The sequence below is a fragment of the Macaca nemestrina genome, chromosome 13 (genome assembly GCF_043159975.1).
Source record: "Macaca nemestrina isolate mMacNem1 chromosome 13, mMacNem.hap1, whole genome shotgun sequence".
Classification (NCBI taxonomy): Eukaryota; Metazoa; Chordata; class Mammalia; order Primates; family Cercopithecidae; genus Macaca; species Macaca nemestrina.
The window spans coordinates 109,500,434-109,518,747 of record NC_092137.1 but is presented as its reverse complement, the minus strand read 5'-3'; the positions used below and the strand labels follow the sequence as shown (position 1 = coordinate 109,518,747).

Below are 18,314 nucleotides of genomic sequence, written 5' to 3'. Positions count from 1 at the left end.
TTTCTGAGTTTGCATTCCAGAAAGTGGACCACAGAGAAATGGTGCACAAAGTCACTGATTATTATTAATAACTACAATTTATTCAACATTTCCCTGTTCCCAAGCATTAAATAAGCTGTTTTATCTCCCCACAACCATGCTATTAGGCAGGAAATGTTAAGATCCTCAATTCAAACCTGAGGAAAAGCGTGATATGAAACAGAGAGATTCTGTAACCTGCCATTGCCCACAGCTACTGGGAGTTGGCACAGGATCCAAATACAGGCAGCCTGACATCTGTCTGAAGGATGTCAAGCCACAGTCACCATACTCACCTAGTCCCCACATAATCATGGCCCAAAGAACTCGCTTCCTCAATTTTTGCTTAGTTTTACTCGTTCATTCTTTCGAGAAATAGAAGGATGCCAGGCACTAGGCATACAGCTGGCAAACAGTGAGAAAACAACAGACCCCATTTCATGTACCTTATAGTGAAGGAGACAGAAAATGCCAACAAGTAAACAAGCAAAACTAACTGTCAATGGTTGCTCTAAAGGAACACAAGTTGCCATGAGCAGGGAAATAGGAGGGACCTACTTGAGATGACACTGAAAGTCAAAGAAGACTTCTCCAGAAAGGGGGCACCCAAGCCGGGACATGAAGAAAGAGAATCAGACAAGAGCCAGACACACAAGAGCCAACAAGATCTCCAGAAGAAGGAGTGCTGCCATGGGGAGCAAGTGTGGCATGGCCCTCGGGTGCAGGCCAGGCTGGGGGCAGGGACTGAAGCAAGTTGTAAAATTTCTGATTGCCAGGGGCAGAATGGATTCCTAAGGCAGCCACTGTCTTCTGTTAACTCTGGAGTTTTCTGCATCCATTTTGCTTTAAATGAGGCATGCATGTTTTCATGGCTGTGATGAAACCCCTACAAAGGAAGGAGCCTTCTCCAGTTTAGCAATATTTATGTTACTCTTAAAAAACAACAAAGCTGACCCTGGCAGATGTTTGTACTGGGAGGTTCAGATCCATCCAGGCCACCACTGTTAATAGCCCATGGGAAAGTCCCTGCAGTCTCTCAGGGAAGTCATTCTGTGTAGAATCTGTAATTTCACAGGCAAATCCTACAACTAAGAAACAATTAATGAAAATATCTGTGAAGGGTTGAATGGATACAGAGACGAGGGATATAAACAATGTGACACTATGTCCTGTTAATTGACAGAGAACAGAAGGGCTGGAACGGGACCCAGACAGCAGGGTTTATGACCGCCTCTGCTGTGACGTCATAGCCTGGTAGGGAGGGGGCTGCAGTCCTCAGGAAACTGCCAGTGGACAAAGTTCAAACAAGAGTTCCAGTTCCCTGGAACCTGAGTCGGGAGGCCTGCAGTTCACTTTCTGTCTGTTTGCTGGCCAGCACCAGGATTTCCCAGACAGGCCTATGCTAGAGGGCTGGATAGTGTGGTAGAGTGGTGGACAGAGAGCTGCTTCTATCCACAATGCAGCCATATGCTGACTGAGAGATAACTTTGTGTCTGGAAGAGCCCTCTGATTTCCTATACTAACGGCCTTACACAAGATGGAGGATTTTACATTTGATGGAACAAAGCGCTTAAGTGTCAACTACATGAAGGGAATTCTTCAACCCACAGTCACCTGTGACATCTGGGATGAGATCTGGAACTTCCAAGCCAAGCCTGATGACCTGCTTATTTCTACCTATCCTAAAGCAGGTAGGTGGAAGGGCTTACAGGGGAAGGGGAAGAGGAGAGTTAGGAAGGTAAGTGGGAAGGATGCATTAGTCATGAAATAAAGAAGTTGATCTGGAAAACTCTACTGGACGGAGTGATACGGCTAAAGAAAGTTACTAGTGGAAACTGAAGCTATACCGAAACATACTAAAATGACACACAAATTTTTAGAATTCAACCTTCCTATGATGTTATGATGTACTTACTTTTTTTTTTTTTTTTTTTTAACTTTCCCAGGAGACAGTGAAAACAGCTAAGAGCAAAAGGGTATACTTGTTTATTTATTCGTTCCCAATCTAGGCCCTTATTGCAAATGTTGTAAAAAGCTGCTTTGAGTGTGTGAGCTAGAAAGGGGATCCCGAGGCTGATTTGGAAAAGAAATAGGGGAGCTTTGGTTCTGCAATGCTGATACCACCTCAGCAGCCCTCCCATCTCACGGTCTGAGAACCATCCTTCTGATTTCCACCTTCCTTTGTGGTAAATTGTGAACCAACTCTCTTATCTCAACAATCAGTTTAACAAAGTTGTCTGTAAAAGTAGGACTAGCTTGAGCCCAGCAACCACATCATAAAAATTGGGGGATGATGAGGTGGAAATAGTTCTCTATAAATATTTTTGCATATCTACATATCTACCAGAAATAGTTTATTTGGTCTACACACAAATTATATATACATTTGCTCTTTGCAAAATCAAGCTGTCAAAAACTCTTGTTATACACACACAAATACACACACACCAAAAAATCTAAACCTCAGTATTTTCTGAGACTGTTCAAAACCCTCTTTTGTTCTTATCTCTCAAGATCCTGACAGAAGATTCTGCAGGAACACGGAGGCCTTGGTCTCTTCTTTGTCCGTCTGTTTCACGTTGGTCCTGATTTCCCAAACTTACTCATCGGGAGCCCATTCAGGATCAAATTTGTCTGAATGTAAATTTCTAAAAGTAGCCACTGGTGAGGATCACAGCTTATCATCTTAACTTCATCAACAATTCCACTTGATTATCAATTCAGTACCTAAATAATCTTTTCTCTACCTGCCAAATGCAAGTACTAAGATATGGTTCATTTAGGTTTTTCCTGGCATTAATGAGGTTTAAGCAATTCAAAAAGCACACTAAGAAAATTAAATGCTTGCCATCTAAAGTAATATTTAATCATAACTAAAACCATATACGTTAATGAAGTCTATTTTATTAAAAGGAAGAAGAAACAAGCATAGATGGCAAAAATAGTTCACCCTAAATTTTTAAAAGAATAATACTCTGAATGACAAGAAAAAATACATCATGGAATCACTGACCTCTAGAGAATAAATTGAGAAGTCATTCCACTCATCCCAGAACCTCTAGCAACATTTCAATCTGCCCTCATGTTGGCTCATGTCTATAAATTCATTCAATTCATTCATTATAGACATTCAGTGTTGTGGCTATGAATTGTCATAAAACTAGTACAAATGGCTGGAATATTCTTTGCATGGATAACTAAAGATATCTTGACCCTTCATCCTGTAATAAAAGTTGCTGCCAGAAAATACAGGAGACCAACTCATATAAAATATAAAATATAATTTAATTTATTTCTAACTTATGCCCTTATTCTAGGCCTTTAAAAGCACTAAATTGAGAATATGGGAAAAGGAATCTATAGAACTTCAGCCAGATAATACAGGAAAGATCAACCTAGATCAGGATTCAGAAAGCCATCCTGGCTAGGCATGGTGGCTCACACCTGTAATCCCATCACTTTGGGAGGCCAAGGCAGGAGGATCGTTTGAGGCCAGAAGATTGCGTCCAGCCTGGGCAACATAGGGAGACTCCTATCTACAAAAAAAAAAAAAATTAAAAATTAGCCGGGCGTGGTGGCATGTACTCATAGTCCTAGCTATTTGGGAGGCTGAAGCAAAAGGACCATTGAGCCCAGGAGTTGGGAGGCTGCACAGAGCTAGGATCCCACCACTGCACTCCAGCCTGGGCAATAGAGCAAGACCCTGTCTCTGGATAAAAAAGCCGTCTTAAAATAACTCGACATCCTCTTAACCTGGATTTTGCCAGAACAACTGGTGCAACAGATATTCATCAGAGGGTGAAGATTATGTTGATAGCACAATATCACTGTATAAGTCAGGATCAGTGCAAGACACAGACAGACTGAAGCTGGGGGATTCCATTCTACCTATGGCCACAGTGGCAGTGGTTGGGTCTAGGGCACTGGGCCATGGAACGTGGAATGGTCTTTGCAAAATTTCTGTCTGCTGGGGCTACTATCAGCAGACACCTCCTCAGGAAGGATGACTTCTATCTCCCCACTGCCTTCCAAAACTCAGGCTAATGCATCTCACTGGAGGGATCTAAATAGCCTTCAGAATCTTAGTGGCAAAGGAGTTTAGGGAAGGCCTTTTATAGCCTTTCAGCCCATGAAATATGGGGGAAACAGAGAAAATAGAAAAATGAATACTAAGTGCTAATAGTCAATATCAAGTTCAAACCCTAATGGTTCATTTATTCAGCCAACAAATACTAAGTGTCTCCTATGCTATGTGACTGGGAAAAAGAGAGTTTGAAAGCCATTTAGTCATTTCTCTATAGGAGAACACAATTTGGGGAGAATGCCCTTTCTAAGGACAATACAGCTAAATCAAGAGAACAATAACAATCCAAATTAATAGTTGTGACAGAAAAAAATATATATTTATCAGTCTAATGTCCATTCAAAATTGGAGTATTTTTTAAAAATTCATATTATGATAATAAGATATAAATAAGGAATGTTATCTTCTGAATCCCATTTAAAACCTATCTTTTAAATTCACATAGATGGTCCAGTCAGGGTGACTCTCACCTGTAATCCCAGGATTTTAGGAGGCCAAGGCAAGCAGATCACTTGAGCTCAGGAGTTCCAGATCAGCCTGAGCAACATGGGAAAATCCTGTCTCTAAAAAAAGTACAAAAATTAGCCGGGGGTGATTGTGCATACGTGTAACCCCCGCTACTCAGGAGGCTGAGGTGAGATCATTTGAACCCAGGAGGCAGAGGTCGCAGTGAGCTGAGATTGCACCATTGAACTCCAGCCTTGCTACAGAGCAAGACCCTGTCTCAAAAAAAAAAAAAAAAAAAAGACATAGATGTTCTAACAAGTATTTGATCATATTTTAAGGAATATGCTGTACTAAACGTCCATCCATCTTCATTTTACATGTGGGATAAGGAACAACATGGACACAGGAGATAGTGGAATTAATACAAAATGAAGGTGATGTAGAGAAAAGTAAACGGGCACCAACTCATCAACGATTTCCTTTCCTCGAATGGAAAATCCCATCCTTAGGATCTGGTAAGTATGGAATAGCCACACTTCATTACAGTCCTAAAATGCACTTAGGATTTTTACTGTCTTTGAACCTTTCAAAATTATAGGCTTTCAAACAATGATTGGTGAGTTTTGTGGTTTTGTCTCTTTTTAACTGTGTCTGGCCACTGTTATACTACAGGCGTTTTCTAATGGAATTATTGTTTATACAAAAGTGAGTTAAATTTTGTTTCTCTAGTTAGAAATTAATTTTACTTCAAAAGGATAAGCTCAAGTAAGATAACCCTGGTGAAAGGATTTGAATTTTTTAGGTTCTTATTTATTTGGTTGACTGTTATGGTTAGGAATAGTTCTAGCCAAACATCTCTTCATGGGCTAGACATAGTCTCTCACACCAGATCTATAGTTACAATGTTCTTGCAGATGCTTTGACTTGTAGTAGCAATAACGGAAGCAGCAGAACCTGGAAGCAAATAGAGAAAAAAATAGTAGAAATTGATCAAAAACCAATTTTGCAGGTTTGGAACAAGCTCAGGCAATGCCCTCACCACGGATCCTGAAAACACATCTTCCTTTTCACTTGTTGCCACCATCCTTCCTAGAGAAAAACTGTAAGGTAAAAAGCAAAAGGAATTCAGAGCTGTACTCCTTAAAACAACCTTAGTCTTCCATTTCCTCTTAAAACACTTCACTTGTTTAAAAAAAAAAAAAAAAAAAAAAAGTCTACCTCTTCACAATCATCAATACACAAATTAATACGAATCCTAGCCAGGCACAGTGGCTTATGCCTATAATCACAGCATTTTGGGAGACTGAGATGGGTGGATCAGCTGAGGTCAGGACTTCGAGACCAGCCTGACCAACATGGTGAAACCCCATCTCTACTAAAAACACAAAATTCGCAGGATGGGGTGGCACACACCTGTAATCCAAGCTACTCGGGAGGCTGAGGCAGGAGACTTGCTTGAACACGGGAGGCGGAGGTTGCAGTGAGCCAAGATGGTGCCACTGCACTCCAGCCTGGGTGACAGAGCGAGACTCCATCTCAAAAACAAAACAAAACGAAAAAGTCTCCCATAACGAGGATGACAAAAATGCAGCCTCAGAAAAACTGAACTGTGTGAAATGTATCCACCCTAACATGACTCGCCTGGGCAGTAATAGCAAAAACAAAAACAAAAACAAAAAAAAAAAAAACCTTTTTTTTTTTTTTTTGCTTCTTCCCTCCCCTCCCCTCATCATTCCCAGATAATCTATGTAGCAAGAAATCCCAAGGACAACATGGTGTCCTATTACCATTTCCAAAGAATGAATAAAGCACTTCCTGATCCAGGAACATGGGAAGAGTATTTTGAGACTTTTCTGGCTGGGAAAGGTGAGAGAATTTAGTTTTGTTTCCCTTCATTTCTCAAAATCTCCAAACACCCTAGAAGGAAAGAATCCTCTCTTTTGAACGGCAGGGGCTCTACCTTCTCTAATGGAACACTCTCACTTCAGAAATTCTCCTTTCAGAGGGATAATAGGACCTCTGTGACTCATTGCCCTGTTTTCCATCCCATCTTCCAGTGTGCTGGGGCTCCTGGCATGAACATGTGAAAGGATGGTGGGAAGCCAAAGACAAACACCGTATTCTCTATCTCTTCTATGAGGACATGAAGAAGGTGAGCACAATGCCATCTAATGTGTGCCCACTGGGCCATAAAACATTTAAGTCATAATGTATTGACCCCATCAGGGACTCAGATTGATGTGGGGAACAGAAAATTGCTGCACTTCGTTGGCTACAGCTGTCATTTGTCCAAATGCACATGGCTGATCATGAGTTTAAGTATCACACAGTCTCACCTGCAGCTTCCTGGTGCTCCCCAGGATGCTGCACATCTCCCTTACAGGGAGGTTATTACCCAATATGGATTGTGTCATTTCTCCCTTGCATATCTATTTTAAAATGCAGTTTAGCAGGAAAAAAATCCTAGCACATTTTGGTTTCTTTGGTTTTGTTTTGTTGTTGTTGTTGTTGTTGTTTTAAGACAGAGGAGTTTCACTCTGTCGCCCAGACTGGAGTGCAGTGATGCGATCTCAAGTTACTGCAAGCTCCGCATCCCAAGTTCAAGCGATTCTCCTGCCTCAGCCTCTGGAGTAGTTGGGATTACAGTCGCCTGCCACCACACCCAGCTAATTATTTGTACTTTTAGTAGAAACGGGGTTTCACCATGTTGGCCAGGCTGATTTTGAACTTCTGACCTCAAGTGTTCCACCCACCTCCGCCTGCCAAAGTGCTAGGATTACAGGCATGAACTACCGTGCCCGGAGTTTTTGGGTTTTTTTATTAGCACTGAGGAACATAATACGGTTTTTTGTTTTGTTTTGTTTTGTTTTGAGACGGAGTCTTGCTCTGTCGCCCAGACTGGAGTGCGGTGGCCCGATCTCGGCTCACTGCAAGCTCCGCCTCACGGGTTCACGCCATTCTCCTGCGTCAGCCTCCCGAATAGCTGAGACTACAGGCACCCGCCACCACGCCCGGCTAATTTTTTGTATTTTTTAGTAGAGACGGGGTTTCACCGTGTTAGCCAGGATGGTCTCTATCTCCTGACCCTGTGATCTGCCCGCCCGGCCTCCCAAAGTGCTGGGATTATAGGCGTGAGCCACGACGCCCAGCCAATAGCTTTAAGAAACAGTTTAGGAAGTGGTTCAATGGAAAATGGATTTAGATTCAAAATTCTTGAAATCAAGTTCCGTCAATTCTTGGTAAAGACACTTAACATCTTGGGGGCTTAGTTTTCTTAAATGTAAAAATGAAGATAATAAGATTTACCTATTCAAAATTTATTTGAGGACTAAATATCAGTGGATGTTTGTTGTAAATAATCATCTACTCTGCTACTTTCTGTGACCCCACTAAATACAGAGCTCTATACAGAATTATAGTCTCTGTTCTTGAATTGGTCATTGAAAGCCTTGATACTCAACAGGTACTTCACAGACTAGTTTGCATAAGCTACTGGAGCCTGCTCTAGGCCTGCTAAGTCTGGAGTTTTATAAAATTCCCACGAGATTCAAGCGCACATCACCATTTAGATGCACTTCTCTAAGGTTCAGTCACTGCTGGGCCTTGTGATATCAGTGATTTCTACAAAATATCAAAGGAGTGGTAAACACAGACCATTTTCATGTGGTTTTTAAAATAATTGTTATAGCTCCAGGATTTTCAGAAGCATGACTAAAGAACCAGCAGAACAACCTATGAGGTTATCAGGATAAAATTCCCTCCTTGTGTTTACATTGTTTTTACTTGGTACAACAGTGTTGTGCCCCATAGGAAGTCTCCGGGCAGATGATGTTTGCCTACGGCGTGTATCATAGCCGTGTCAGAGAAAGGATATGTCGCCGGGAATCGGGCTCTTTTGCTTAGGTAGACCCTAGCGTATTATGCATGCCAGGAAGAAACTTTACCGAAACAGGTAATCTAACCTCAGAGTCCCTAAAACTTTTTAAAATATTGCTGTGATCTTGTTTGGGAATGTCCCCTCACAAAGCTCACAATTCTCAGTACTCTGATTCCTAGTCTGTGTGAGGTCAATTAAATGAAACATTTCTGACATACAAGCTTTTACAGCAGAAGCCCACTACAGACACAGTGGTCGGGGTAAGCGCTTCCACTTTCCCTTCCCACCCGCTCCCTGCTCCCAGAGACGGAGGAGTCCCACAGCCACAGTGATGTCACAGGGTTGTATGTCCCTCTGATGAGAAATCAGTGGTTACACTGGAACTGAGCTACTCTCAGTTCCACTTGACTTGGTGGTCTGGTACCAGAGGTACTAGCCATGGGTACCTCTTGACATATGCAAAAAATAAAAATAAAAATTTCTCTCCCCTCCTCCTGCCATCACTGCAGTCTGGGGACATTTCTGTCAATGTCAGAAACAGGATATAGCTTCCTCTTGGTCAGGTCTTTAATCTTCTGCTCCTGTGCTTCTGAAATGTCTTGCGCAGCGCTTGTGGACATAACCCTGGCACACTCCCTCAGTGAACCGTTCACTAGGCACTGTACGTCATTGTCTGGTGAATGTTTCACTAAGCTTACCCAGTTGATTACATATTAAGGGGAAAAAATTATTAGTGATTCCAATTACTAAAAAAAAGAACAATATGGGTCATCACGTTAAAATGAGTCACTTGAGCATTTGTTAAGATTTGATTTTTATTTTAACTCGAATATGTTACCGGTTACTGTCATTAATCCATCACAATATTCTTTTTAAACTAATTCTATTAAATCATTACTCTTCTTTTGACTCTGATCATAGAACCCAAAGCATGAAGTTCAGAAGCTAACAGAATTTATTGAGAAGAAACTAGATGACAAAGTTCTAGATAAAATTGTCCATTACACTTCATTTGATGTTATGAAACAGAATTCAATGGCAAACTATTCATCGATTCCTGCTGAAATCATGGACCACTCCATTTCTCCATTCATGAGAAAAGGTTTTTATAGTTTCTTTTCGTTATAATCTTAAAAGAACTGTCAAATATTTTATAGCATTTGAGAGGAGTTTTCTTTCCTATGGCTAGGAAAAAATAATATCTTTAATAAATGATTTGGGGAAAAGAAGTATTTAAGAAGCCACTGATAAAATGAAAATAGTATTTAATTAGCCAATTATTATTAAGATTCAGAGAGTAAGATTTGATGTCTAAATCCAACCACTTATCCCCACTTTCCCTTAAGAGTTCTGGCTAATAACATGAAAATATATGGAATTAAGTCAGAGAGGGGAAAGAATCCATTTTATAGTCGGTTCTATGCTATCAGATTCAGTCATTCAAAGGTACTTACTGAGGGGCTTCTATGTGCCAGGCACTGTTCTAGTCACTGTTTGCAGCAGTGAACAAAACACAAAAATTCATTCCTGCATGGAAATTATATTCTAGTGATAAGCAAAATAAAAGAATACGTAGATAACATTAAGAAAAATAAAACTGGGAAAGGTAACAGGGATTACAATCAGATAATTTGGGGGAGGGGTCATATTTTTTCTTCTTCAAATGGTACCTTGGGCCTCCCAGAAATAGGCCCTTCTTGGTCAGCTTACAGCATGGGAGCTACAGTCATGAGCACCCACCATGCTTCGATGTGCAGCAGGGCACAGAGAAAGACAAGAAAGCCTTCAGGCCTGCTGTTGTAACACAGTGGTCTTGCCCACTCACTAATGCAGCCAGGCGGTAAGAGGCTCTCCTCGTCTCACAAATCAGACAGGAAAGTCGTCTTCCCTTCAGGATAAGGAAGTGACAGGATAGCAAGAGAAACGTTTTGTCCAATACTGCTCTTCCTGGAACATGGCATAGAAATCATCACACAGAAACAGGAGAACAGGGAAGTACAGACTCTTCCAACAACTACTGACCCTCTCCCACATAACTGTATTTCAGGGGCAGTGGGAGATTGGAAGAAACACTTCACCGTGGCTCAGAATGAGAGATTTGATGAAGATTACAAGAAGAAAATGGCGGATACCAGACTAACTTTCCACTTCCAATTCTAGTAAGGAAGAAAAAGAACTAAAAATATTTTAGTTTATTACCCAGTATATTTAGGTAATAATGAAAGTTTAATTCTCACAACAAATGATATCGGATTCCAGTTATCAGAATAGTTTATTGTGTTTGCTCTTGTTCACTCTACTAAAAAAAAAATTAAAAAGGCTGGGGGCAAGGTGGTGACAGGCAGCAGGGTGGCAACATGGAGAGAGGGAAGCTCAATAAGTCACTAGTTACAATCCTGATATCATTGCCAATTATCATATTTACATTTCCTACAATCATGTGCTTATTAACATATTGAAAATGCTTCAGTCCTCACATGATAATACACTAACATTTTCAGATTAAGTTTTCGTTCAAGTTAATTTTTAAATGCATCACTAATGTGTAAATAGAGACTGTTCGTTCCAGCAATTTTTTGGTGGTGAACTGTCAAATGACTCAGTTTCCTCTTGGAACCCTCCAAGAAAAACTTCAGGGTCCTAGTGTAATACATCTGGCCCCATTTCTCACCAGCCTATATATTTAACTGGACTCACTCTCCCATCTTCAGCTAATGCTACAATCCTGGAGTCACCTTTTGACTCATCTTTCCCAGTGCCGCCACAATCCATTCTCATCTGTCAGCAAAATCTGTCAGTTTTAATCTATGAAATCTCTTACAGTATTTCCATCTAACCATTCCTTGTTTTCCTTCTATTTCTATAGCCATCCTTCTGGTTCAGAAACCTTTTACTTCTTGTCTCAACTAATGTAATAGCTTCCTAACTCCTTTCTCTCTATTTCACACATATGGTAAGGTTATTTTCCTTAAAAAGACTCTTATTATGTTGTTCCTTAGCTCAAAATCCTTCAATGACTGAATTTTCACTGCCTGGAAGATAAATCCCAAGCTTTTAGCTATGAATTCAAAAGCAGCTGTAACCATAATGACTCCAGCCTTCACTTCCAGCTTCACCTTCCAAACCACCTCCATATTCCAGCAAATTAGCCTACTTACTTGTTCCTAGTCACATCTTACAGCTTCCTACCCTCCCAGTTTTATTTATACCAAGCCTCCTCCTGAAATTTCCTTTCCTTTCTTTCTACCTACCCAAGACATATAATATGCTTCAATAACCAATCCCTTCCTCCTACAAACCCTACAACCTGGAAAGCACTGTTGCTTTTCCGAAGTCCTCTACACTTGGGGTAACTCTTCTGTGATGAAGATTAAAGTGTATTATGGCAACTCTCGTGTTTCTGTATTGTCTCTCTTTGCTTATTTTAATTTTTACTTGTTTGCTTTTTTCTCCAAGATAGGGATATTGCTGTATATTTCATTGCACACCAAACGGTATATAACACGCTCAAATATAAATGGCTGAAAAAACATGTCAGGGAAATTCTAAAAAGCTAACTCTTATATTTCAAGCAGACAGTCCCTAAAAGCACTCTAATTTACAGCTATGATGTTCAATATGCTAGACACTAGTCACATGTGGCTATTTAAATTTAAATTAATTAAAACAAAATACAATTATAATTCAGTTCTTCATTTTTACCAGCCAACTTTCAATTGCTCAGTAGCCATGAATGGCTAGAGGGTATCATATTGGACGGTGCAGATTCTAAAACATTTCTAACATCAGAGAACTTTCTATTGGACAAGATTTTTTTTTTTTTTTTTTTGAGACAGGGTCTCGCTTTGTCACCGAGGCTGGAATGCAGTGGCGTGATCATAGCTCACTGAAACCTCCACCTGCTGCGCTCAAGGGCAATCCTCTCACCTCAGCCTCCCAAGCAACTGGGACCAGAGGCTCACACCACCACACTGGCTAATTTTTGTAGAGCAGAGTTTCAACCCTGTTGCCCAGGCTGATCTCAAACCCTTGAGCTCAAGTGATCCTCCCACCTCTGCCACCAGAGTAGCTGGGACTACGAGCATGCACCACCACTCCCAGCTACTTTTTTTGTTTTTGTTGTTTTTTGTAGAGACAAGATTTTGCCAGTTGCCCCAGGCTGGTCTCAAAGTCCTGGGCACAAGCAATCCACCTGCCTTGGCTTCCTAAAGTGCTGGGATCACAGGCATGAGCCACCATGCCCAGCCTACCTCTTACTTTCCTGCAAACCCCCTCCATATCCCCAGCAAGCAAAACCAATCTCTGTGGTTTAGTTACTTTAGCTCCAGCCCCAACTAGACCAACTCGGTTTGGTCTTCACTTGGCCTATTCTCTCAAGTCTTTTGAAACTAGTAATTAGGATATTATATTCTAGATCTATTCAAGATTATTTCCATTTCATCAGAGAATTAAAATAATGCATTTAGACTTTGGAACCTTTCTGATACATTGCGTTTGTAAATACAGGGTACACATTTGGTGTTTTGCCACACCAAAGCAATAACCTTTTACTTCTGTGGAGGAGGTCTGGACTTGAACCAAGAAAATATTAAAGGAAATCAAAGCTCATGTGTAGAGATGCAAGAGGTAACCTACTGCAATAATATAAGTATTACGATTCTATGTAAAGTATTTAGAAACTCATACACTTTGGCAATGTTAAGAGGAGATTTTATATGACTGAAAGGCCTCAGGAGGCCACCTGGATCCTATTTATCTCTGAATAACCAGTAGGAACATAATTTTAAAAATAAATACATGTCATACTGTTTCAAACTTAAATCCAGTGTTTGAGAAATGAAAATTCACCCTAGAATTAGAAATACCACATGAAACAGAAAATTACAAAGTAGATGGTTTCCATATCACCTAACTTGAAGTGCTAACAGAAACAACAGCATACTCAGGTTGGGTGCCACTGAGAACAAAGGTGGCTCATTATAGCACCCTTCTGCACTGCATTGAATTTTTTTTTTTTTTTTTTTTTTTTTTTATGAGACGGAGTTTCACTCTTATTGCCCAGGCTGAAGTGCAATGGCTTGATCTCAGCCCACTGCAACCTCCGCCTCCCAGGTTCAAGTGATTCTCCTGCCTCAGCCTCCCGAGGAGGTCAGATTACAGGCATGTGCCACCATGCCTCGCTAATTTTGTTTTTTGTTGTTGTTTTTTGTTGTTGTTGTTGTTGTTTTTGAGACGGAGTCTTGCTCTGTCGCCCAGGCTGGAGTGCAGTGGCACGATCTCGGCTCACTGCAAGCTCCACCGCCTGCCAGGTTAAGGCCATTCTCCTACCTCAGCCTCCCTAGAAGCTGGAACTACAGGCGCCCACCACCACGCCCAGCTAATTTTTTTGTATTTTCAGTAGAGACAGGGTTTCACCGTGTTCACCAGGATGGTCTCAATCTCCTGACCTCGTGATCCACCCGCCTCGGCCTCCCAAAGTGCTGGGATTAGAGGCGTGAGTCACCGTGCCTGGCCAATTTTGTATTTTTTTAGTAGAGACGGGGTTTCTCCATGTCGGTCAGGCTGGTCTTGATCTCCTGATCTCAGGTGATCCACCTGCTTCAGCCTCCCAAAGTCCTGAGATTACAGGCGTGAGCCACCGTGACTGACCCATAACCTTTAAAAATGCTTTGAATTAGACAAAAGTTGTTCACTTTTTTTAGAATGTTTTCCTACAATATATTTTTATTAAAAAATATTCAAATAATGAAATATCTATTATTATTTTAACTTCAGATTCCAAATTATGACAAGTCTACAAGTATTTATTCCATTACATTCACCTAATTATCTTATTTTAATTGTTTACCTAGACTATGAAAACCGCAATAGTCATCATTTAAAGATATGAAACTCACCATTGCAAAATTATAACCGAAACAGTTAAAAAGATATGACCTAACCAACTCCTCCATTTTGCTTCTAACCTCCAAGTTGTCCTTGTTCATTCCTGGACGTGGGCCAAACTAACTTTGGGAGGAATTTAATTTCTACTTTAGTTTTGAAACAAGATGATAACAGTCCTTTCCCAAAACAAACCTTACTGCCTGTGGACTAAACTGCCTAAAGCCACAAAATTAGAAGTTATAGTAATTTTACTGAATAATTCAAGATGTAGCCATTTTCCTGAAACCAATATCAATATCTTATTTATTAAATATTACACAAGCAAAGATCATTCTGTTTTGGGCTGGGTTTATAGTTTTGTAACCCCTATGCCAAATTTTGACCTCTTATAGTATTTGGCAGGGATAAGTATAAAATTGCTTGATCAATAAATGCAAATAAAAATATATTCTGGGAGTTCTCAAGACATTTCTAACATTACCAATAATTTTAAAGCCAACTTATTTATTTAAAATTTTACTTAAGTTATATAACCTTGAAAAAGCTTTTGACTAGTCTTTTTTCCTGATAAAGTATTTGATTCAAGCGCTTTTTTCTTAAGTCAATTAATTAGAGCTCATATATATGTATGCAGTAAACCATTGTGTACACAACACATAAATACATAGATACATTAGGCATGCCAATAGAAGTACATCTTATAGATTCATAAAAACCTTTTTTTCTTGTCTTAGACTTTCAAATTCTCAATAATCTGTTTGCTACCCTAGGCAGTTGTCAGATAAGCAGACCTAAATCTGCATATTGAAGGAAAACAACTCTTAGACAAAAAATCAGATAGCAAAATTTACATCTTAAAGTACTGAGAGAAAAAGTCTAATGGTGCTAGAGGGAGATTAAAGATGGATGCCAAATCAAACATAAAATTTATAGAAATCTATCATAAGATTGTATGAGGAGACCAGTTTTATTTAGCTAGGAACTACCTATCTTTTAACTGGATCTCTGAGCTCTGGGCAGCGCCCACAGTGAATCCTGGGTCTCCAAAAAAGGAGAATTACTATGAGGCTAGACCACGTGATGCTTTTACAGTGCACTTTAAAAAATTCTTTTTAAACAAAGGCATTTCTAAGTGTCTAAACTACACTCTTCCTTAGAAACCCAAGAGTAGCCTCTGTTGCGATAACTATTCGAGTTAATAAATCAGGTAACACAACACGAAAGGAAGCAATTTAAGAGCTGAGATGAACTTGTCTGCTTACACTCCCAGGGTTCCATAAGGGAAAACAGGTCTCTCCCAAAGGGAGTCTGGCACCTTCTCCATCTTCTTTAAGAAACCCCAGGCTATTCAACAGACACATGAAAAAATGCTCATCATCACTGGCCATCAGAGAAATGCAAATCAAAACCACAATGAGATACCATCTCACACCAGTTAGAATGGCGATCATTAAAAAGTCAGGAAACAACAGGTGCTGGAGAGGATGTGGAGGAATAGGAACACTTTTACACTGTTGGTGGGATTGTAAACTAGTTCAACCATTATGGAAAACAGTATGGCGATTCCTCAAGGATCTAGAACTAGAAGTACCATATGACTCAGCCATCCCATTACTGGGTATATACCCAAAGGATTATAAATCATGCTGCTATAAAGACACATGCACACATATGTTTATTGCGACACTATTCACAATAGCAAAGACTTGGAATCAACCCAAATGTCCATCAGTGACAGACTGGATTAAGAAAATGTGGCACATATACACCATGGAATACTATGCAGCCATAAAAAAGGATGAGTTTGTGTCGTTTGTAGGGACATGGATGCCGCTGGAAACCATCATTCTCAGCAAACTATCGCAAGAACAGAAAACCAAACACCGCATGTTCTCACTCATAGGTGGGAACTGAATAATGAGATCAGTTGGACTCGGGAAGGGGAACATCACACACCAGGGCCTATTATGGGGAGGAGGGAGGGGGGAGGGATTGCACTGGGAGTTACACCTGATGTAAATGACGAGTTGATGGGTGCTGACAAGTTGATGGGTGCAGCACAGCAACATGGCACAAGTATACATATGTAACAAACCTGCACGTTATGCACATGTACCCTGGAACTTAAAGTATAATTTAAAAAAATTAAAATTAAAAAAATGGGAAAAAAAAAAACAAAAAAAATCCCAGGCTATTATAAACTATTTGAAGTCCCTCATGCAGCAGAGGGTGCAAGAGAAAGGAGAGACAGCACCAGTAAATTTAGAAAACAGAATTCAGTCAACTGAAAAGAAGAAAACTTTCGCTCAAAAAAGGAACGAGGTCCTAGGAGCAAAATAAAAACTTGAAGGCCTTTTAAATACAAACACACATACACATGCACCTATACACACATGTTGAAAGTTATCTTTTAATTAAGCTGACTTTTAACCACTGAGCACCTTTTAAAAAATCCTTTTAAGGCCGGGTGCAGTGGCTCATTCCTGTAATCCCAGCACTTTGGGAGGCTGAGGTGGGCAGATCACCTGAGGTCAGGAGTTCAGGACCAGCTTGGCCAACATGGTGAAAGCCCATCTCTACTAAAAATACAAAAAATTAGCAGGGCATGGTGGCATGTGCCTGTAACCCCAGTTACTTGGGAGGCTGAGGTAGGAGAATCTCTTGAACCCAGGAGGCAGAGGTTGCAGTGAGCCGACATCGCACCATTGCACTCCAGCTTGGGCAACAAGAGCGAAACTCCATCTCAAAAAGAAAAAAAAAATCTTTTTATATTTCATTACCATATTTCAGCTAGAACAAATTGCTGCTATTTCAGAAGTACCAAGTATCAAACCAGAAAGGACTTGATTTAGGAAAAACCAGGCTGTCATGGTGGAAAAAAGAAGGCAGAATCCTTAGCTATGGAACTGCAGTGTGGGGTGACAGCCATTGCTGTTCCAGTTTAGCCTGCCTAACTAAAAGGTGGCCTTGTTATATAAATAAAACCCCTTAAATAGTCAAAATAAAAAACCTTCCCTTTCCACCGCCTCCCAGCACCACCTTTTGCCAGCCATTTTTCTCCCAACACCACACCACCTTTTTTGTATGTGGAAATTTAGGCACTTCGAAGGCCTTGTTCCCCATAATTTGGAACTTTCCTTCAGATGTGATCAAGTCAGATAGAGTTGATGTAACCCAAATGGGAAAAAGAACAAAACAACAACAAAAACAGAAACAAACTAATAACAAGAAAAACAACAAACTTGTACGATTACTGAGCACTCTAGTGGTAAGGAGAAATTAAGACCCTCTGGTTGTTAACCTTTATGAATTGCCTTATCTACATTCTACTACTGATCTTCCGACATTTGAAACAAAAGATCAGTTTCTCAGAAATTATACACTTGGTTTATCTTCCACTTTCTCTTCCCTCAGAACTAAAGGTTTTTTTAGCGTAGGCGCCACCCCTGGAGTTTCCAGTACACCAACATCAGCCTGGGGACCACATCCTCATCAAAAGTTGGAGAGAAGGAAAACTCAAACCAGCTTGGGAAGGACCCTACCTAGTGTTTCTAAACACCGAGGCCACAGTTCAAACAGCAGAAAGAGGATGGACTCATCACACCCGGGTCAAAAGAGCACCACCTCCTTCAGAATCATAGACAGCTATTCCAGCACCAACTCCAACCAAGCTAAAGCTAAAATGGGTTTGATCCTCTTATGTTGCATCCCTTTCTTTTCCCCTTCTATTGTTAGTCCTCTCATTATTAATGCACCTAGGTCGAGTTCACCCCAAACTATTACTTCTGATGCTTGCCTTGTGATGCCCTGTGGAGATTTGCCAAGCCAGAGGAAACTCTCCACTTCAGAAAAGTATCTTTGTCCTTCCTAGCTCTCCTCAGACTGGAAATCTGTTAACTGGGATAAGTTAGTCTGGGAATAGTTTGACAAAGATTCCAGTATGAACTGGAAATCTTGTCCTCCTCGAGCAGAGCTTTTCTGCCAAAGTTGGTCCAATGCTCT

General features: G+C 40.5%; 1 protein-coding gene and 1 long non-coding RNA gene across 13 annotated transcripts in view; one reads left to right on the top strand and one right to left on the bottom strand.

The window, feature by feature from the left end:
• LOC105471851 (uncharacterized) overlaps positions 1–6,475 on the bottom strand; it is a 331,670-nt gene extending 325,195 nt beyond the window's left edge. For 9 of the 10 annotated variants that reach the window (XR_011612027.1, XR_011612024.1, XR_011612026.1 and 6 more), the window contains exons 1-3: positions 6,337–6,475; positions 5,589–5,649; positions 3,463–5,503 (exon numbers count right to left, since the gene is read on the bottom strand). This is a non-coding gene — a long non-coding RNA (uncharacterized lncRNA). The remainder of the gene's footprint in view (positions 1–3,462; positions 5,504–5,588; positions 5,650–6,336) is intronic. The other variant, XR_011612021.1, reaches the window with a different exon arrangement.
• LOC105471852 (sulfotransferase family 1C member 4) lies at positions 1,305–18,112 on the top strand. Of its 3 annotated transcripts, XR_981378.3 has the most exons (9): positions 1,306–1,709; positions 4,939–5,064; positions 5,559–5,656; positions 6,289–6,415; positions 6,607–6,701; positions 9,348–9,528; positions 10,474–10,585; positions 12,933–13,052; positions 17,727–18,112. XR_981378.3 is itself a non-coding variant. In XM_011724633.3 (8 exons), coding segments are annotated over exons 1-8 (894 nt in total). In that variant the 5' UTR covers positions 1,305–1,555; the 3' UTR covers positions 17,728–18,112. The 3 variants fall into 3 exon arrangements, 2 of the variants coding, with proteins under 2 accessions (XP_011722935.1, XP_011722934.1); XM_011724633.3 differs by lacking the exon at positions 12,933–13,052 and having other exon boundaries at positions 1,305–1,709; XM_011724632.2 differs by lacking the exons at positions 12,933–13,052; positions 17,727–18,112 and adding an exon at positions 11,426–11,815 and having other exon boundaries at positions 1,305–1,709.
• The last annotated feature ends 202 nt before the right edge of the window (positions 18,113–18,314 follow it).